The 23,078-nt window shown below is 41.0% G+C and overlaps 1 protein-coding gene across 1 annotated transcript; it reads right to left on the reverse strand.

Moving 5' to 3' along the window:
* Positions 1-4,673: 4,673 nt before the first annotated feature.
* On the reverse strand, positions 4,674-17,544 carry zgc:172282 (leucine-rich repeat and fibronectin type III domain-containing protein 1-like protein). Its single transcript, XM_060942168.1, has 4 exons — positions 16,166-17,544; positions 12,152-12,804; positions 8,533-8,646; positions 4,674-4,721 (listed from the first exon to the last, which is right to left on the reverse strand). Exons 1-3 carry the CDS (start codon positions 17,542-17,544, stop codon positions 8,579-8,581), a joined length of 2,100 nt encoding a protein of 699 aa, XP_060798151.1. The 3' UTR covers positions 4,674-4,721; positions 8,533-8,578.
* Between the last annotated feature and the right edge of the window lie 5,534 nt (positions 17,545-23,078).

Here is a 23,078-nt window from a genome sequence, read left to right on the forward strand (position 1 = left end):
CGTGATGTTGCTTGACACAGTTACCCCCAGATCCCTCTTGGTGGTCACTGTCTCTAAAGGATTGTTCTTAACATAATACGATGACTTAATGGGCTTGATCTTCCTGGTGATAGTTTGATGCTTGTACTTGCTCTCATTGAACATGAGGCCAGATTCGTTCGACCATGCGCCTAGGCGATCCAGATCTAATTGGAGAGCATCGACATCTGCAAGACCTTTGATTTCCCGGTAAAGCTTCGTGTCGTCGGCAAACATGGCTACATGGCTTGTTGTAACTGCATCTGGAAGATCATTTACGTAAATCAGGAACAGAGCCGGGCCTAGGATAGAACCCCGAGGCACTCTGGAAGAGACTTGAAGAGGATCTGACGTGGCACCAAGCACAGTAACATGCTGACAACGGTTGGACAGGTAAGATTGAAACCACTGAAAAAGACTTCCACCAAACCCGAACTGGCGTACCTTGAGCAGTAGACGGCGATGACAGACCTTATCGAACGCCTTCGACATATCCATATATACAACATCAATCTGCCTCCCGTTATCCAGCATTGAGCCAATGTGGTCAAGCACTTCTAAAAGGTTAGAAGTGCAAGATTTACCCTTTATAAACCCATGTTGGCATGACTTGATGACCTCGTGCAGATGGTCCTTAAAGCTGTTAAGCACACATGTCTCCAACACTTTAGAAACCAACGACAGCAAGGATATTGGGCGATAGTTTTCAACCTGCTCAGCCTCTCCTCTCTTGAACACTGGAACCACGTTAGCCTCCTTCCATTCCTGTGGAATGGTTCCAGATCCCAGAGACTTATTAAACAGCTTACAGAGAGATGGCACAATCTCAGTGGCTGTTTCCCTAAGCATCCTGGCTGGAATGCTGTCTGGCCCTGTAGCTTTGGTGACATCGAGACTCTTTAATATTAACTGCACTTCGCTGGTTGTAAGACTTAACTCAGACATAATGGAAGGTCCTGGTGGAACTGGATAGTTATCTGACTGGTCCTCATGAGTAAAGACAGATGCGAAATACGAATTAAACAAGTTAGCAATTCCTCGCGGGTCCTCAGCTGTTGGTCTGGATGACTGTTGTAGACCGAGGTCATTGATTGTATTTGACCCAGCTGGTGCAGAAACAAAATTCGGGAGCGTGTGAGATTTGGAGCTGTGCTTCAAGACAGACCAAAGACGCTTAGGATTAGCAATACTGTTTGACTCGAAAGAGGCAAAAAACTGTTCGCTGCGCTCTCGGAGCATGCGCTTTATCTCAGATCATAGTACCCTGAACCTCTCCTTGAGGTAATTTGTAGGTGACTTCTTCAACTTTTGCCTAACAGAATTCTTCTTTCTGATCAAATTCCTAATAGTTCCATTGATCCATAGCACAGGATTACGACCCTTAAGCGTCTTAGATGGAATAAAATCAGACACAGCAGCAAGGAAAGCGTCTTTCCACTGCTTCCAGTCAGAATTTATATCATCATTGTTTATATATGAAGAAAGATTAATTACTAACAATGCTGTGCGAAGACCTTCAAAATCTAGCCTGGCTAACGCGACTTCAAAGCTCTCCGAGCTATTGGTCTGGCCAATATATTAAGCCCAACCATTTCCCAGAGCCCGTGGTTGACCCGCCTCCCTGAAATGCCTCAGTTTGCTACTGGTCGAAGCCAGAAAAGGCTGTGACGAAGCTTAAACCAATCACATCACTCTTTCCTCTGACGTATGCAACACGACGGGGCTAACTGGTAGATTAAACTCTTACCGAAGCCAGTCGGGAGCAAGGCGAAAACGTCCTTCCTTTCAATAAATACCTCCAGGGCTGCTCTTTGCTCTGTTTTCAATGAGAACTTCCCGTTGAATGCTTTCAATACAGCATCTATGCGTAATAGATGCGGAAGCGTGAATGAAGCGCTTCCGGCATAGATTCTGTAAACAATCTATGGCTTCTGGTCGCAGTTCTACTACGTCAGTGCCTTGAACACGCCTCTACCCAGGGCCATTGGAGATGCTCAAAGTTGATTGGTTCCCGATTTTTTGGGAGCTTGGAAGAGCTGTAGATAGCTTGCCTGGCCAGACTAAGCTCGCAACAGGCCCTCGTGTTGCGTCACGCTTAGGATGGGCGGGCCCAGGCTATTCAAAATCGGTCTTATCGTAGTCAAAAACAGATCTATGAACTTTAGCAGGCACCTTTAAAAAAGTATTGCATGCAAAGAGCTGTGCAATGATCTGTGAAGAGCCCCGATTGTTCTACAGACAATACATCACTCACAATGATGTGTTCAGGAGCGCTCGTGATAACTAGGTTGAAAATACTTTTGCCGCACATAGGACTGCGGTTCAGCTGAATCAAGGCATAATCATTTAGCGCATCTACAAACAATAACTCGTTTTTACCAGTAGCACAATCAGGAGCCTCCCAAGGGATTGACCCAAGGTTAAAGTCACCGCATATAATTATGTTATCGAATTTACTGCAAACAGAGTTCAAAAAGTTATCAAATAAAATAGCCCAGCTTACATCTGAGTCTGGTGGACGGTAACAGGAACAGAAAAGTAATTTCTGATCTGTAACCGTAGTAACAGATCAGAAATTACTTTTCTGTTCCTGTTACCGTCCACCAGACTCAGATGTAAGCTGGGCTATTTTATTTGATAACTTTTTGAACTCTGTTTGCAGTAAATTCGATAACATAATTATATGCGGTGACTTTAACCTTGGGTCAATCCCTTGGTTATCAGTGAAAATGCATGCATGTACATGTATGTTGCGTAAGTTATAACACCTATCCTGTTTTAATGAGAGTCACATGAGACTGTCAGTTCAATTCCATCCAATTCTCTAGACGGCTTTATTCTCTGGCTTTATTTCATAAGGTGGGGACCTCCGTGGCCGACATGTTACTAGCGGATTCACTTTCCGATGGTTCGAACTGATACAATTCTATGTGTATAGCAGTAGCATGTACACACACTCCAATTTCAGGACTATGACAGTCAGATGTATTACTATCTGAGGAATCCGAAGAATCTCCAATAAATATGAATGAAGAGGCCATTGCAACCACTCTTGCCTGCTGAGTCTGGCTTTGGTCCATAGCACCAGTTCCTGCTGTGACGTCATGTACTCAGGGCTGGCTGGCTCAGCGGGGCAGCTCGAATGCCAACTTTGCAGTCGATTTTAACTCTCAAAATATATATATATTTTTATTCCCAATTATGCAGCATACAAGAGTCAAGGATGGAGATACTATCCACTCAGAAATGTATTTAAAAATAAAGGTTCTGCATATCTCCTTTAAGGAAATATACTTTAACTTTACTGAAGTATACTTTGTAAAATGAACCTGAAGTATACTTCTTTTTTTAAAAGGGAACTGTGGCTCGAGTGCACAATTCCATACATCACGTTACGTTTGTGCTAAACGGTTGGCACTCGATTCACCAGATTTCCTGGGTTTTTTTAAAAAATTGATTTACCTTTGCTACCAAACTGAAGTGGAGAACAGCAGTGCTTTGCAATGCATGGCACCCCACTGTGCAGGAAGACCTGCAAACAAGGAGTAGTTCTCAAATAAGACGTTGAGACAAGGTGCTCTCCATGCTCTCAGTGTAAGCACTTACACTCCAAAGGTGAGCGAATTACAGTGCTCCGTCAGATGAAAGTCTGGTTTTATGGAATAATAAGGCATTTTGTCTCTTTCACTGGCCAGGGCAAGCTTTTCTCTACCATTATGAAACTTGAAACAGGAAGTCGCATAATAAGTAACCTGATTATGTTACTCAGTATACAGTAATGAGGGTGGATGGCTTCTACATCAGATTCGGACCACGCTAGGGTTAGGGATCCATAACAAATCCTGTCTTCAAGTAGACCAGGGATCAGTTCTCTGGAACACTTTCACCAAAGATACTGAAGTCTCAAGGCAAACAGATTTCCAGTCTAGAAAACACTGAAGTGTGAAAACTGCTCAAGTTCAACCACCTTGGAGCTAAAGCCACTCTCAATTCAATGGGATTTATTTCTCGAGCTTATTTAAAACAGCTGAACTGACCAAAATGCTGCACAGGTGAGAGGGAATAAGTAGTTCAGATCTCAGTCTGAATGATTCCTTGTGCTCTTCGTGAACTAACACACACCCGGAAAACACAAAACCTTAACCCAGAGTGATATTAAAGCAGAATTTAATGTTAATGATGTTGGTTATCGAGGAATAACAATAACACAGCCACAGCATTTCTACTGAGATCTAATATTCTCATATGAGCTCCAACATTAAAAAAAAATAAAAAATCAGTGGAAATAACATTTGCATGTAAATGGCAAGGGAAAAAAACCAAAACGACACATTCACTCATCTCTCGATGTGTTTGGATGCAGCCTTAATGGGAAAAGATGTACGAACAAAACGAGTGAGACTCTACTCACCTTCTGTTAAACAGAACATTCAGGTCACGATGGATCCTGTAACTGGGAGTAAAATAAGACTGTCCTGGCCACAGTGAGGTGAAAGGCAGTAGAGTCCACAAGCCAGAGACAGACAACAACCATGTACTCAGTTTTCTTTGTTCTTGCAAAAGCGAATCCTTAAAGTCCCGAAATATCACATGGAGCAATTTCTTGGAGAGTCCTGGAGATCGAAGAATGGCACTTTTTTTTTAAATAAATGAGTCCTTCATTAAATCATTACATTTCCCCTGATTTCAGGTCACCAAGAGAGCTGTGGATGAAAAGAAGGAAAAAGAGGACAAAGAATCAGACGAGAAGATGATGATGATGATGATTATTATTCCATGACAAATCAATCAACCGATGGCCCATGCCCTTTGGTCTCAGAGTTTCTTGATTGTTCCAACAGACGTTCCTTTACCCACCAAATCAAAAAATCTGAGCTTTGAGCTTTTTTGAATAGTGTCAGAGTTAGAGCCCTATTCCTGAGGGGGTTTGAGGCAATCTGACACCAGGGTCAGAGATAAATCTTGAATTAAATCATAAACCCAGAAGCTTCTTTCTTTCATTCTAGGCTAACATATAGAGATCACAAAATACAGCAAAATATTATTCTTACATGTAAATCTTCATATTCCAGAACCCAAGCAGGGTAGGAAGGAGCTTGGGTCCACCCTGAAACACACCCATGATTGGAAGCCCAAGAATTAAATGAACTGCAAACCTCCAACATTCTTTCTGCTAAAAGTCCGACCTGGTGGCTTTGCTCACAGCCAGTAGAGGCTTTGCACAATCACGTGACCCCATAGCAATGGTAACTAGGGCACCATAACAGGAGGCACGCTTGTAGTGCTTCATTCAGCAGAGTTAGTTGTTGTTGGTTGGTATGGGAAGGTTTTGCTGTGTTTTTGGGTGTGCAAATCATTTTGAACGAAACAAAGACATCAGATTTTTTTAATTTACCAAAAATAATTCATCATCAGGGAGAAAAATAGAGAAAATTCTTAACGTAGAAGGGAAAAACATTCAGCGGGACTTGATGTTGAAAGGAGAGGTCAAAAACCCCAATAGTATTCTCACTTCATTTCCACGAAGGTAAGAATAAAAAAAAAAAAATTCACAACTGCAGCGAGGTGCTCATTCTTATACAGTGAAGTGAACATGATAGCTCTGCAAAGCCTCAACTTCACCGAGACTTTAAAAGTGCATTTTGGGACCCAGCCATTATGGGAAACACCTGATGCTGATTTGAGCACAATCAACATACTGTTTTCACAGAGGCTTTGTGACGTATTCTGTCAGGTATGTGGCAGTAGATGGGTCTAGGTGCAGGAAGAGTGTTTATTAGCAGGCATGATATTTACAAAAACAAAACACAAATGAAACCAAAAGCAGAGTCATAAACACAGCTAGAAATAAATGTGACAGTGATAACGATAATACTTCCCAAAGCCTCTGTGTCCTTATATGCATGCGCTGACCACACTCAAATCAGCATTAGGTGTTTTCCATTATGACTGGGTCCCAAGCGCATGCACAACACACTCCGGAGGATCCCCGAATGTAAATGCACTTTTTAAGTCTCGATGAAGGTAAGGTTGTGCACAGCTGCTGTGTTGAGGCTCATGTTCACTTCACTGTATAAGGATGAGCACCTTGCTGCAGTCATGAAATATAATATAATATAATATAATATAATATAATATAATATAATATAATATAATATAATATAATATAATATAATATAATATAATATAATATAATATGGGGCGGCACGGTGGTGTAGTGGTTAGCGCTGTCGCCTCACAGCAAGAAGGTCCGGGTTCGAGCCCCGTGGCCAACAAGGGCCTTTCTGTGCGGAGTTTGCATGTTCTCCCCGTGTCCGCGTGGGTTTCCTCCGGGTGCTCCGGTTTCCCCCACAGTCCAAAGACATGCAGGTTAGGTTAACTGGTGACTCTAAATTGACCGTAGGTGTGAATGTGAGTGTGAATGGTTGTCTGTGTCTATGTGTCAGCCCTGTGATGACCTGGCGACTTGTCCAGGGTGTACCCCGCCTTTCGCCCGTAGTCAGCTGGGATAGGCTCCAGCTTGCCTGCGACCCTGTAGAAGGATAAAGCGGCTAGAGATAATGAGATGAGATGAGATAATATAATATAATATAATATATATGAGTGATTCCACGTTTATGGGTACTGAAATGGGGACATGAACTTATTTTTAAAAATTCACCTAAAACCATTTCTTTTTTTACCATCAGGTCACAAAACATGTAATCTTTAATGAATGATATGTTAAAAGATAACTTTAATTTTCTGAGATGTAATAAAAACATATTTATATGCCAAAGTCAGAACGTAACAGAAGTGTTGTGGACATATATATTCTCAATTTTAACAATGTAGAATTACTTTTTGAAACATAGGAAGGTGATGTTTTAGCAAATATAATTAATAAGCATGTGTAGTAGAATAAACATGCACATTCTTTCAATAAGATTAACATGGTATAGAGCTAGATTGTAATTAATTTGTAACAGACGCGAGATGGACAATCGTAACAGAAGTAATGTAACAGACATCATTTTGGAACTCATAGGCTTGACTTTGGCATATAAATGTTTTTATTACATCTCAGAAAATTAAAGTTATCTTTTAACATATCATTCATTAAAGATTACATGTTTTGTGACCTGATGGTAAAAAAAGAAATGGTTTTAGGTGAATAAGTTCATGTCCCCATTTCAGTACCCATAAGCGTGGAATCACTCATATATATATATATATATATATATATATATATATATATATATATATATATATATATATATATATATATTTTTTTTTTAATTCTTGCCTTCATGGAAATGAAGTGAGCATACCCTCGGATTTTTGACCTCTCCTTTCAACACCAAGTCCTGCTGAATGTTTTCCCCTCATTTTTCCCTTCTACATTTAGAAATTTCTCTCGTTTTTTTTCCCCTGATAATGAATTACTTTGGGGAAATTAAATAATCTGATGTCTTTGTTTTGTTCAAAACTATTTGTATGTCAAAAAACACAGCAAAACCTTCCCATACCGATCAATAACAACTAACTCAGCTGAATGAAGCACTACAAGCATGCCCCCTGTCATGGCGGCATAGTTACTATTGCTATGGGGTCATGTGACGGTGCAAACCCTCTATTGGGCAAACTGACAACCATTCGTTATTGAACTCCAGCCCCTCCAAACTGGAAAAGAAGTGATTTGGGGCTGATATTCAGGGAGCTTGAACTTAATCTCATCTCACCTCATTATCTGTAGCCGCTTTATCCTGTTCTACAGGGTCGCAGGCAAGCTGGAGCCTATCCCAGCTGACTACGGGCGAAAGGCGGGGTACACCCTGGACAAGTCGCCAGGTCATCACAGGGCTGACACATAGACACAGACAACCATTCACACTCACATTCACACCTACGGTCAATTTAGAGTCACCAGTTAACCTAACCTGCATGTCTTTGGACTGTGGGGGAAACCGGAGCACCCGGAGGAAACCCACGCGGACACGGGGAGAACATGCAAACTCCGCACAGAAAGGCCCTCGCCGGCCACGGGGCTCGAACCTGGACCTTCTTGCTGTGAGGCGACAGCGCTAACCACTACACCACCATGCCGCCCCGCTTGAACTTAATGTGGGTAGAAAATATTGAACATTTTAATGGTTTAATTTTGAAGAACTTGATATGTTGGTTATTTATGCCAAAATCCTGATCTGTTCAAAAATCCTTCAAGGAAATATATTGCATTTTAGACTCCAGTGTCTTTCGGAATATGGTTCTGGGAGATTCTGGAATTTGGTTGATTTGGCATGGAATGAACATATAATAATAATAATAATAATAATAATAATAATAATAAGCAACTCCAGCTGTTTGTTTTTAACAATCTATAAAATAAAAAATATGAATATTACTGAAATACATTCATCACACTATTTTGAAAGATCAGAGCAACATGTGCATTTTTTTTATTTAAAGGGTTGTTTGTCTACACCCCATAAAGCTCCTCATAATGACTGAAGAAAATCAGACAGATGCCGTTACTTTTCAGGGTTGCTGGCTGTCTCTTGTTGGACAGCAGTGGAGGTCATCAAATCTTTAAATTGCCCCAGTCCGGCAAAACCATTTTCTCCTCACTGACCTGCTGGCCTGCTGTGTCTGGAAAGGGAAGGCAAAGGAGGTTTGCAGCATGAGCAGAGGAAAGGAAAGAAAGAAAAAACCCACCATTTTAAAGTCAACATATATCTCTCAAGCAGTGTATTTTTCAGAAGAGTGTAAAACGTGTGTAATGCCAAGCATCCACAGGAAGAACTCTGGAATTTGATTTTTCAACTATAATCTATTCAGGGAAAATAAATCCATAAAAGCCAAACTGAATTATTGAAAAGCAAAGCAGAAAGCACAGAACAAATCCACCATTAGAGCAGAAGAATGGCGGCTATAATAATGAACTCGTATTGAATACAGAGAAGGACAAAACTGGATATCCTGCAGATTACATTACGCTGTCCTGGAATAATCAGACAGATTCAAATTAGCATCGTGTCTTCATTCCGAGCTGTACGGAGGTTTATAAATCACTAATATGAGATACAACTTTCTCACCTCACCACCCCGCAGCCTGGACAGAGCGCTTACAGTACAAGTACATTAAGATATTATTTACTGGAATGAGATTACATTCTCATTTCAAAAGATATTTAAAGCACCCACTTTCCCTGAAGTCTGTAAAGACCATGCCAAGCACGTCATTACATTTGTGCTTTAAAACACACTGAAATTGAGTTCAGTTTTATAAATAATAAGAGGCGTGTGTGTTCTGTCAGGATAAAACATGACTGACTGTGTGGTTTTACTGAAATAATCCATGCCGGTGTCGCAGGTGGTGTGAGAACCGTTGAGGTGGTGACGCTTTCTGTTGGAGACATTTCTAGAACATTTCCTGAAGGAGTCTCATCTGTCAGGGAGTTTCTGGAAAATGTCAGTAATTTTCCCAACAGAGGAGAATCTCCAGGAGAGAGGAGTTCACACTTTCTGGTTTCTCAGCCATGACAAGCTGTGTTTTTTTTTTCCCTTTGATCTTAACTTTGAGAGAGAAATCCGAGGCTGAGGATCGAGGACTGTTTACTGTACACGCTATAGCACAAGTGATAACAGGAAGTAATGATAGCTTGTCTTGTGGATGTTAAATAACATTACATGTCAGTATAAACAGTTAAAAGTGTGACGTGCACCACCCCAGAGTAGATATAGGCCATGTGTTATTAATTACTTATAATTAATGAGATTAATGTGAATAATCAATGTCCATTATGAAAAATGAGTGATGTGAATTTTTACATTGACTTTTTTAAAAATTTAATCAATTACAGAAATCTAAGTGTCCATCGGCCTCTGTTCTTGGGTAGAATGTAATACCACAGTAAAGCCACTAGGGGCAGCAGCAGACACACTACTGCATTACATAAAGCGTTTTGAGGCCGAACACTGAGACACTTTTAAAGAACAAACAGATTACCGGAGTTCACTGGTGACAAAGACTTAATGGAGGTTTCACACCAACTTCATGTCTCACAAGGGTGAGAAGCCTCCACGGTCTGTGGCAATCTAAATCCGATGCCATACAAGGCAGAACACACAGGACACCAATTTCACATTCCAGACACACAGCAGGGCTATCAGTGGTCCATCTGTGTGTAAAGGTCATTGATTATTTCAGAAGGAATAGGCATGAGATAAAGGCAAGTCCAAATATTAGATAAGAAAAAAAAAACATCACAGCCGACAGAGACCATCGTTATGCAGGTTACCAGGTCATTTTCTAAACCTGACAGAGTCTGGATTGATGGAACGTCAGACACATGACTCACAGAGAGCTTCCCACTCATCCTTCTGCAACTCTGATGCCTTGCATACAGCGACAGTAGGTCATTATCTTTCCACCGAACAAATAAGGAACGCTATAGAGTTGTACCATAAATCACAGCAACCCTTCGAGAATGCAGACTAAGATTTTGCGGCCATATTCACAGGAGTAAGAACGAAGTTGCATCATAGCTTTTGTTTTGGAAACTAAGGCATGGTAACTGAAGCAAGGGTCACCCAGAAATAACATATATAGAGCAGATGGAAGAAGATACGAATCTACCAAGAGACGCGCTTCCCAATATACTGGATCAACAAGCTCAATGAAGAAAGCTCATCCAACATGTACATGAGTGCACTTGATGTGAGCTTGGCAGTAGGCGAGTGTACGCCAGTTGAAATTTTACAAATATTCGATAATGATGGCCACCTCAGAGTCCATCCAGTGATCTGCTTCCATCCATCCATTATCTGTAACCACTTATCCTGTACAAGGTCACAGGCAAGCTGGAGCCTATCCCAGCTGACTATGGATAAAAGACAGGGTACACTCTGGACAAATCACCAGGTCATCACAGGGCTGACACACAGAGAAACAACCATTCACACTCACGTTCACACCTACGGTTAATTTAAAGCCACCAATTAGCCTAACCTGCATGTCTTTGGACTGTGGGGGAAACTGGAGCACCCGGAGGAAACCCATGCAGACACAGGGAGAATATGCAAACTCCGCACAGAAAGGCCCCCGTCGGCTGCTGGGCTCGAACCCAAAACCTTCTTGCTGTGAGGTGACAGTGCTAACCACTACATCACCATGCCGCCCCAGTGATCTGCTTGTTTTAAAGAATCCAAATTCCACAGCAGAACTCTATAACTAAGAAATGTTATCAAGAAATGTTAAGAAATGTTGTTGTTTTTTTCACCTAAATCATTGTTTACTTATTTGATTCTTGGTGCGATGAGTTTTATTTTGTAATTGCTATAATCAAACTCCAATTACAAGCAAAATAAAAGATCGTTGTTTTTTAATTTTGTTTTTTTCTTGCAATTCTTTTGAAAATGAAAAACAAATGACCAAAAGGACATGGACACCAACACCAAGTCGAGCCTTTCTTGCTACGAATTTTTATGGCAGAAACACACTTCAAATGGAATTCAAACAGGAAAGAAGATACTGAAGTAAAACATTTCAGACATTTCACCTTGCTGTGACCTTGACCGTGTTTAGACTGATTCCAAAATTTAATTAGTTCATCTGCTGCTTGCAGTGATGAAATCCTACAAATGTTCAACCCTTCATTCTCAAGATATCAGACGAATGAGAATCTCGGCTTGAACAAGACAGACAGATGGACTGAGGGAAAACTTGAAAACTCAAGCCTTCACCAGTTAGCATTATAATAAAAAATTTATACTCCAATTCAATCCATCTTTAATCGAGAAAACTATTATTATTATTATTATTATTATTATTATTATTAAGCTACATGTTCTGATACACAATGGCACTTTTATAACAATACACTTAACACCATTCATTTGCTTCACATGGTTAATCACTACCTTAAATACACCTCCTCTCAGATTTTGACAGAGAAGCATGCTGTATGCTCTCTCTTCTGCACCATGAGATACTGATTAAGTGGAATGCACTGACCTCTAATGTTATTCTCGTTCATTGTCAATTCATCCAGAAACTACAATTACAGTATCTGTTGGAGCCACTTTTCTCAGAACAGCGTTTTAAGGTTTAGAAGCAAAATTAAGCTCCACAATTTCATTATCTTTAACTTACTGCCTTCCATAGTTGTGGTCCCATCGATGGTGGACAGTGAAGGTTGACCTTTTGGCTCTAGGCAAGTTCTGGATAGGCGTTTTTGTAAGGGTAAAACAGTCCCCTCACTGCTTGCCTCCAAGTTCTGCATTCCCTTCTCACAGTCCATCACTAAAGCCATAGTAATGCAGTCTTTGAGAGAGGAATTTGTCACTCTTGGACCTCCCCCAAACCCTGGTCCTTGGTCCTCCTGCCCCTCCATGACTTTGGAACCTGAGCATGGCATTTGCCCAGGAACCTGTCCTCCTCCTGCTCCTGCTCCTCCTCCTCCATTGCTTTGTGAACGGACCTTGATCTTGGTGAGTCCTATGCCAGCCTTGGGTCCCTGCTGGCTGTACACTTTGTAGCGAATCATAAGGATGATGATGAAGACCAGCACAGATGCCACAATGATGCCACCAATGATGATGATTATGGTGCCACCCAGAAAGTGACTGCGCAACACACGGCACTGTGTGTACTCAGCATGTGTGATGAACGAGACGCAGCCCACCTGCCGCGTGGCAGTCAGTGAGGTGATGCCATCCTCGTATACAGCCAGCACACACAGGTCATACTCACGACCAGATGCCAGATCTCTCACCAGAAAGTCCTGATTTGTAGATGGGATCATCCTACAGAGAAAATGGTGTTTATTTACAGCTAAGTTCCTGAGCATGAGCAGAAAACATGGAATGAAACTCGCAAAGACCTTCGAAACAACCGGTGATACCTGATAAAGTAAATATTACACACAATCATTCAAATTTTCTACCCAGAGAACTGGAAGTAATTAGTACATCTCCTGTAACAAAAAAATAAATATAATTCTCAACTTCTGTTTTAAGCTAAATAATACTTCAAATCACATCCAAACATTGTGTCATCCTTTATCCATCCAACTGCTGTCAATTTTTCAGTGCAGGTTTTATATATATATATATATATATATATATATATATATATATATATATATATATATATATATGCTGCAAGTCCTTTTGAATGTCACTACTTTTCAGTGTCAACGTTTTGTCTCTGTTATGGTGTGGAAGGGAAAGGAGTTGAAAATACACAATTTGCATAAATCCAGTAGGCAATGCATGTCTGAATTGAATGTGGACGTGGCCTGATGTGAGAGAAAACAGGAAGAAGAGCCATGCAGTTCAACAGGATTCCTCATCAACAAAGAATCTCTATTGATAATTTAACGCTTGATGAGAAACGACGATAGCAAACCAAACCGGACACTTTCAGAATGAATTACTGTCCACACATTGTGGATACTCTGGGGAAAAAATGACCTTACGTTCATTCTAAACACCCATCACCCCTCCATCCAGATAGCTATGGTTATGATAGCAGGCTAATGTTAGCTTGTTAGATGTGTTAGGTATCCGGTTATTTAGCACAAATCCAGTCTTTTAGTGCAAGTTCTAAAGTCTCTTAGCACAACTTTGGATTCAGGTCACAATAATCGAAGGAAAAAAACAACTCATCTTGATATAGTCAGAGGTTTATTATGATTGCTTAGGGACTGGAAGCCAGAATTTCTGTTGCTGTGCATGTTAAGGATCTCTTGTTGACCCCTGAAACATGGACTGAAAATCCAATTCTTTGGTGTCTTTGGATATTTGTAGTTAAGCCATAACAAACCTTGAATTATGGGCACCTTCATAGATAACTTCAGTCACTTCTGATCATGTCACAAATTCAAGTGACTGTCAATAATTACACATTTGCCAAATTAATTAACCAGGGGATTATGTCTCTTGCCCTGCATGACGACGTGTTTTGCCGACTAAAAAGTAATCAACAGTTGCGATGTGTAAACAAACGAAACTTCCACTAAAGTATCCTAGAACGAATGGCAATTAAATAAAAGTGCAATATAAACATTCAGGAATGACAGAACAACCAAAATTAATAAATCAATTCTTTATAATACGGCAATCATGAAGCAAGAAGATGAAGAAGAAGTGATTAAGCTAAGATGTAAGGGTTGTTTGATCATCAAGACAAGTCACGAAGCTGTAGCTAGTTTACAGGGAAATTCACTTTGTTGCAGCATGTTTATATTTGATTTCAATATTTCTTTTTTTGTTCAATGCTATCAACTGCTAAAAAAACCCCACTAAATTATCAAATCAATAAACCACAAACACTCATTTGTAGATTGTGCAAAAAAACCTGCAGTGTACAGATTACAGACAATTTGCACAAGTCGATTAGATCAAGAACAGCTTGCACTTGATTTGAATAATAATAAAGTCTATTGTGTTTTTGAGTATTTCTTTAAATCTGTCGTTGAAATAACAATGGGATAGATGGCAAAAATTTTCACTTCTCTAATCCTATTGTTTTCTTTTAATTGAGCACTCGGTGAACAGAAATGAATGTATACACTATGCCCATGTTTACATTAGACCGTATCAACGGATCATCAGATTAACATTTTTAAAACGATTAGTGTGCACACAGCAACACCAATACACGACTTGCGTGCACACAGCAACACCAATACACGGATACGCTTGGCTCCGCAGGCATCCTGCGCTCCAAATCACTCCGCCCTGAACAGCGAGTGCCCTCTGGAGGGTGCGCACTCCGGCCTTGCGCAGCTCACAGAGCACGCGAGTGAAGTGCACAAGCTGTGATTCGGGACTGAGCCGCTGTGTGTGTGATCCCAGCGCATATCACTTACCACTTGCAAGTGGAAGGATGGCAAGCCTAAAGACAATCATAACTACACAATGGGCAGTATTTGCATCAGTATTTGCAGTATTTTCATACTTTTATACTCTTTAATGAAAGGTGATACAAGGCGGAAGTCCGCGCCGTTTTTCAGCAGTCGCGTCACATGACCAACGCCAGCGAATCAGGAAGGTGGATGTCACAGTGACATTGTCCAATGACGACGCCAGCTAGAGCTCAGCACAGCGTATCCGCGTATCTCAATGTTTACACAGCACCGGAGCTGACACGATCTGGATTGAATACGTGGACCCTGGCGGATTCCCGTTTCCCGGTGTTTCCAGGCGGTTTAATGTAAACGGACAGTGCATCCGCGAAGAAAACGAGACAGATACGGTCTAATGTAAACTTGGCCTATGATATCCACCGTAGTATGGAAATGCATCTATAGCCATGGTCAACGCATGTGCAAGAAGTATACTGTGTCAGAGTACGCGCTGTGTTAAATAATTTGGAGGGAGGATTTGTGACTAACATATGGGCTACATTAAACATGGTGGTTTCAAGATGGTGGCGTGGGGAAATACAATCTCTCGTTTTTTTCAATCGGAATCTTGGCAACTTTCCTAAAAAAAATCCATCAAACATCTTTAAACATGATCAGTAAGTATTCATAATCAAGATTAAGTGTTCTTGGATCTTGGGCTAAATAACTTAGAGCTGTGCTAAGAGACTTTAGATTTGTGCTAAAAGACGTTTGTGCTTAATAACCGTAAACCGATTTGTTAAAGTTACAAGGTAAAGTACGGATCCTTGTTTACTGGAGTGGGTTTCCGATATGATGCCTGGTTCGCTGAAACAGTCTTTTCCTCTTCATTTCATATTAAATTTGATCATAAAGGATCATTTTATTATCTTGTCTTGAACGTTCTGTCAGTGTCCACAGCAGACATCCATAACAAGCTAACGTTAGTCTGCTAACATTAGCCAATGCTGGATAGGGGAGTAAAGGACTTTTAGGATAGAAGGAAATGTTTCACCCAGAGACGATTAAACAGAACAATATTCAGACATTGAGATAAATTTCGACATTTAAAATTGGTATCCCAAATGTATACATTTCTATAAAGCTGCTTTGTGACAATGTCCACTGTTAAAGCTGCTATACAAATAAAATTGAACTGAATTTAATTGAAATGATCTACCGGTATATGAGGTGGATTATGATTAAAATCACATCAGTGTGTCTCAAAAATGAGTGTATATTCAAATAATGACACCTGAGTAAGAACTGACACTTACCTGTAGATCAAGGTGTCATCTACTGAGCTGTTGTACTGTATCTGAAACATCCGAATACTGGGGAAATGCTGCTGTGAAGGCCATCTAATGAGAGCAGAGTTTGCAGTGAGCTCAGCCAGGACTGCTGTCTTTTCTTGCGTCCTTGTATCATTGCTATAGGAAGAGCTGGACTTGGCAGATGTCAAGATATCAGATGGTCCTGGATCAGGCTCCTGGATGCGATTAGTGCTATTGGCCAGGTGAGGAAGTGGAGTGACAACAAGTTCCACAGTGCCTGTAGACTCACCAGCAGCATTGGAGGCAATACAAGTGAATACGCCCATATCTTTCAGGGAGGTGATGTTTATTTCCAGACTGCCATTGCTAAAGGTAAGAGTGCGGGAAGTGTTAGAGATCAGACGACCTTCAGGAGAAATCCAGTGGATGTCTGGGTCTGGATCACCATTGGCTTTACATTTTAAGCTGGCTGACTGACCCTCCATAGCAAAGGTCTTGAAGGACCTTCTTGTAATAACAGGTGGCTCACAAATGAACTCTTCTTCAGGAATTGTCCAAAAGTATTTAGCGGTAAGATCGGGAGGTGTGGCGCATGTTTCCAGGTCATCTTCTCTGGTAAGCCGTCTTAACCAAAGAAGCTCACAGTTACAATGGAGTGGGTTTCCTCCAAAACTAAGAACAAGCGAGGTCAGTGGAGACCCCTTGGACTTAGCATAAACTGGGATCCTAAGAAACAAAGGATCAGGAGGAATTTTTTTCAGTTTATTGGATGTCATATCCAGACGTGCTAGCTTGTGTAGGTTGGAAAAGACTCCTAAAGGGACATGCTCTATTAGGTTATGGTCCATATTAAGTGTATTTACATTGGTGAGCCTCCCAATGGTTTCCCAAGGAATGTCCACCAGATTATTGTAAGACAGATCCAGGTCTTCGAGAGTCCCTAGGAAGTTATCAAAAGCATGTGGAGAAATGTTATGGAGCTGGTTGTTGGCTAAGATGAGGTGCCTTAGGTTGGTTAGACCCTGGAAGTGGTCATCAGTGACCACACTGAGGCGGTTGCTGTCCAGATGCAGTGCCCGCAGCCGTTTGAGGTCTGCAAAGGTGTAAGGCATGATCTGGCTGATGGTGTTGCGTGATAGCGTCAGGTGCAGGAGACTTGTCATGTTGGTAAAGTCCTTCCTCCTTAGTGCTGTGATGAAATTCTCAGTAAGTCGAAGTTCTACTGTCCGACGATCGATAACCATGGGTACAAACAGCAGGCCTGTTTTGGCACAAAGAATAGCAAGCGATGGCGACAGATTCTGGCACATGCAACGCTTGGGACAGAGATGTCCGGAGGTAGAAACAACCAGTATTAGCAGAGAGACGATGAGCCACTCCATCCCTTAGAGATTTGGGAAACTGCAACACAAACAGACACACTAATGTGAGAACAATAAACACATTCTACAGATTTGTTCAAGTCAGATAATCACCTGAAATCCTGTTTCTTCGCTGGACATAATATACACGATACTATAGGGATGTAACCATACACAAAATTCTGACAGGATATTTGATATGATACAATACAGTATTATCTTATGATTTCCATTTGATAAAAACATTCAACATGATAAAAGTCAGTAGCAAACTGTTACTATTAGAGCTGGGATTTCAAGCACACCAAAAAAGCAACAGGGCAAAGGATTTTGCAAGGGATTAGCGGCAGGGCACCAGGTCGCTCTGTTGTGTGTAGTTGTCGATGTTGGTTTTAAAAATAACTACGTAAATTACAGATGGAAATGAATAGTTAAGTCTGAGTGAAAAATACTGTGGCGAGCATGCGTGGAAGAAGAGTCTGGAGACAGAAGTCTTAGTTTCTCAGTCGTTAGCCTGTGCTACTTGCTCTCGATAGCACTGGCTTGACCACTTTATTAGCATTCACTAATACTACTGATGAATGTTACACCAGCTGGAACAGGGGCGCAGATAGGATTTTTGAACTGGGGGGGGACTGAGCTGTCAGCAAATGATTCCATTTTGTGTAAATGCATTTTATATATATGTGTGTGTGTGTGTGTGTGTGTGTGTGTGTGTGTGTGCTGAAGCTTCAATATACATTCAAATTGTGAGTTTTCTAACTGAATGAACATTGGTAGACAAAGGCCTACTTGGTCAACATTGCTCGGTTTTTGAAAAAATGCTGTAATTGTTTTTTCATTGTTGACCCCACCAGGGATTGCCTGCAGGCCAGGAGGACAATGTTAACATCTTGAATCTCATAATTTCAGTTAACAGTTGCTGCTTACTAAAATAACATTATACCTAAAAATAACAACATTAAAAGATATTCACTTACAGCCTAGAATGCTGTTATTTTACATTTAGCCTACTTCAGGTAAGTCCAAATTTCTTCTTATTATTATCAGACTAGCTACTCAACATTACAAAACAAGTATTTGTCACATCTGGGAAAGGCAACAGGCAACAGGCATAGGATATTTACATCTTTTGGTTCTTGAAACAAACGCTATGATTTTTTCCCCCCCTCTTCTCTGGCTTAATGTGGCAGAAAGATCACCAGCTCGGTCATTAGACAGTTGTTTATGATCACTATGGTTACCGCGACAGGCAAAGTCCCCAGCTCCCCTTAGGACCCCGGGGTCGAGATGGTGCGTTACATTTACATTGGAAGTCGGAACTTGGAGCTCCGAGCAACATAACCTCAGAACTGAGCACTTCCCAGTTTAAAAAATGGGACAACATGGAATTCGAAAAAAATGGCCAGTTAATGAAATGAAATGAAAACCCCAACGTTTATGCTGGTAGATGCTGGATTTCAATGCTTTTCCGACTTCAAACTTCCAACTTACGAGTACAACTGAACGCACCATTAGTCGTAGCAGAAACACCACTGCTATCAAATGGATGAGCTGTGCAGTGTTATTAACTGAGAATTACGTGGAAAATGAACACCTTGCTTTCCCAACTCTGCAAGGATCTGCTCCAGCCTACACCGATTCAAGAAGGGGAAAATGTGGATTGATCACTGACAAGGCTGCTGCTGCTGCCATTTCAACTTTGTGCTGCAGTGTAAGTTAGTCTAACTAACGGAACATTAATCCTCACTTTTTCTACCTATGTGTGGCGCCTTACGTAGGGACGGTGGGTGGGGGGGACAGATGGGGGTCACTATAAATCTGGGGGGGACATGTCCCCCCCGTCCCCCGTGCTATCTGCGCCCTTGAGCTGGAAGGCGACCTCACTGCTGTAGTGACTCGTGGGTAAGCTAGTGTTGGCCTTCAAAAAGGCCTAGGGTGATAAATTTTTGGTCCCTTCCACTATAAATCAAAATCTGATTGCTTAATTCATCTGTCACTTCCTACATAAACATACACTGCCATGGCCTTCTGTCCCAGCAATGAAGTCCTAACCAATGAGTGGACCAGCTCTAAACTCTTCTCAGCCTCAAGACAAACAAAAAAATCTCATTGGATAACTCTATTTTAATGTTTTCAGCATAGTAATCCTTTCATTTCTAATGCAAATTTGATAGTAAATGAAGCAAATTAAAATTAGAAGAGAATAATAATGAAAATATGAAAGAAATTAAAGAATGAAATAAATTAAATATAACATTTTAAATGCTGATATGTTTGGCCATTTTCTGAAGGCCTAGAAGGTCCCGACGGTTCCTCTCTGATAAAAGTACAATAATTGAGTACTAAGAATAATGCCACAGGTTTTGCATTGTGTTCCACTGATACGAGTCTCAAGGTGGAGAGTCTGAAGCATAGGCCTTTTTATTTTGCAATCTGCTGTAACTTCGGTGTGCTGTCAAAGTCACGTCGCATTGTGTAACCAGAGACATGGTTTTGAATCATGTGTCCTCCAACACTGAGTAGAATCTCAAATGTATAGTTATGAACTCCCCAAACGCCTCAGCGATTTCTTTAGCCGGACTGAATCAGTCAAGAAAAGCTGTCTGAATGCATCAGAGAGGTTCAACTATGTGTGTCTGTGCGCTTTGTATTTTCATCTAGCTTTACCAATCGACACAAATGGGTGATGTCGGTGCAGATGCATGGACATGTTTGCAGAATTAGTGCCAGTGTATTCTTCCCTGGTACATTCAGTTCCTATTTACTGATGACTGAAGCCATTGCTTTTTTTTCATAAGCAAATAGTCAAGTCAAGTTTATTTTTATTGCGCTTATAACAATAGACATTATCGAAAAGCAGCTTTACAGAAATTTAAAGACTTTAAACATGAGTGGGCGGCGTGGTGGTGTAGTGGTTAGCACGGTCGCCTCACAGCAAGAAGGTTCCAGGTTCGAACCCAGCGACCGGCGGGGGCCTTTCTGTGTGGAGTTTGCATGTTCTCCCCATATCTGCGTGGGTGTGCTCCGGTTTCCCCCGCAATCCAAAGACATGCAGTTAGGTTGACGTGGGGCGGCCTTGGGCTGAGGTGCCCTTGAGCAAGGTACCTGTCCCCTGACTGCTCCCCGGGCGCTCTGGTGTGGCTGCCCACTGCTCTGGGTGCGTGTGTTCACTGCTTCAGATGGGTTAAATGCAGAGGATGAATTTCACTGTGCTTGAAGTGTGCATGTGACAAATAAAGGTTTCTTCTAATGAGCTAATTTTATCCCTAATTTATCCCCAATCAGCAAGCCTGTGGTGAAGGTGGTGAGGAAAAACTCCCTCAGACGACACCAGGAAAAAAACTTGAAAGGAACCAGACTCAAAAGGGAAACCCCCTCATCTGGGTGATAACAGATAGTGCAATTATAAATAATATGCTTCTATAACTGTGTCCTATATAGTCACAAAGTGTAACTGTGTAACCAGGAAAATCATTATAGTTTTAACAGGAAAGCTGTTTTGTTAAAGTTCTAAATTTATCATTGATGGAAACTTGAGTGCAAAACTGTTCATGACAACTGCAGTCCTAAAGTTAGCAAGTCAACTGTAGTTTTCAGACATAAATGCATTACTGTTAGTGTCCAAAGCCATCTTCCAAGTGCAACTATATATATATATATATATACACACAGTATATATATATATATATATATATATATATATATATATATATATATATATATATATATATATACACACACAGTGGTGCTTGAAAGCTTGTGAACCCTTTAGAATTTTCTATATTTCTGCATAAATATGACCTAAAACATCATCAGAGTTTCACACAAGTCCTAAAAGTAGATAAAGAGAATGCCGTAAAACAAATGAGACAAAAATATTATACTTGGTCATTTGTTTATTGAGGAAAATGATCCAATATTGCATATCTGTGAGTGGCAAAAGTATGTGAACCTCTAGGATTAGCAGTTAATTTGAAGCTGAAATTAGAGTCAGGTGTTTTCAGTCAATGGGATGACAATCAGGTGTGAGTGGGCACCCTGTTTTATTTAAAGAACAGGGATCTATCAAAGTCTGATCTTCACAACACATGTTTGTGGAACTATATCATGGCATGAACAAAGGAGATTTCTGAGGACCTCAGAAAAAGCGTTGTTGATGCTCATCAGGCTGGAAAAGGTTACAAAACCATCTCTAAAGAGTTTGGACTCCACCAATCCACAGTCAGACATATTGTGTACAAATGGAGGAAATTCAAGACCATTGTTACCCTCCCCAGGAGTGGTCGACCAACAAAGATCACTCCAAGAGCAAGGCGTGTAATAGTCAGCGAGGTCACAAAGGACCCCAGGGTAACTTCTAAGCAACTGAAGGCCTCTCTCACATTGGCTAATGTTAATATTCAGGAGTCCACCATCAGGAGAACACTGAACAACAATGGTGTGCATGGCAGGGTTGCAAGGAGAAAGCCACTGCTCTCCAAAAAGAACATTGCTGCTCATCTGCAGTTTGCTAAAGATCACGTGGACAAGCCAGAAGGCTATTGGAAAAATGTTTTGTGGACGGATGAGACCAAAATAGAACTTTTTGGTTTAAATGAGAAGTGTTATGTTTGGAGAAAGGAAAACACTGCATTCCAGCATAAGAACCTTATCCCATCTGTGAAACATGGCGGTGGTAGTATCATGGTTTGGGCTTGTTTTGCTGCATCTGGGCCAGGACAGCTTGCCATCATTGATGGAACAATGAATTCTGAATTATACCAGCGAATTCTAAAGGAAAATGTCAGGACATCTGTCCATGAACTGAATCTCAAGAGAAGGTAGGTCATGCAGCAAGACAACGACCCTAAGCACACAAGTCGTTCTACCAAAGAATGGTTAAAGAAGAATAAAGTTAATGTTTTGGAATGGCCAAGTCAAAGTCCTGACCTTAATCCAAATGAAATGTTGTGGAAGGACCTGAAGTGAGCAGTTCATGTGAGGAAACCCACCAACATCCCAGAGTTGAAGCTGTTCTGTACGGAGGAACGGGCTAAAATTCCTCCAAGCCGGTGTGCAGGACTGATCAACAGTTACCGGAAATGTTTATTTGCAGCTATTGCTGCACAAAGGGGTCACACCAGATACTGAAAGCAAAGGTTCACATATTTTGCCACTCACAGATATGTAATATTGGATCATTTTCCTCAATAAATAAATGACCAAGTATAATATTTTTGTCTCATTTGTTTAACTGGGTTCTCTTTATCTACTTTTAGGTCTTGTGTGAAAATTTGATGATGTTTTAGGTCAGTGGTTCTCAACCGGGGGGGCGCGCCCCCCTGGTGGGGCGCGGAGGTACTCCAGGGGGGTCGCGAGTAGGCTTCATGTATGGAGGAAAAAAAAAATCTGGGGCTAACAGGCTATAGTAGCTAAGCAGATGCAACACATTTACCCATGTCAAAATGCAGGACATTGGACTATTACATACAAATCAATACTATTATAAAATCTATCATCAATCTATCATAAAATCTTGTGTGTGTGGCCGCATCAGTCGGGGGAACTGTGAT

The sequence above is a fragment of the Neoarius graeffei genome, chromosome 16 (assembly GCF_027579695.1).
Source record: "Neoarius graeffei isolate fNeoGra1 chromosome 16, fNeoGra1.pri, whole genome shotgun sequence".
Classification (NCBI taxonomy): Eukaryota; Metazoa; Chordata; class Actinopteri; order Siluriformes; family Ariidae; genus Neoarius; species Neoarius graeffei.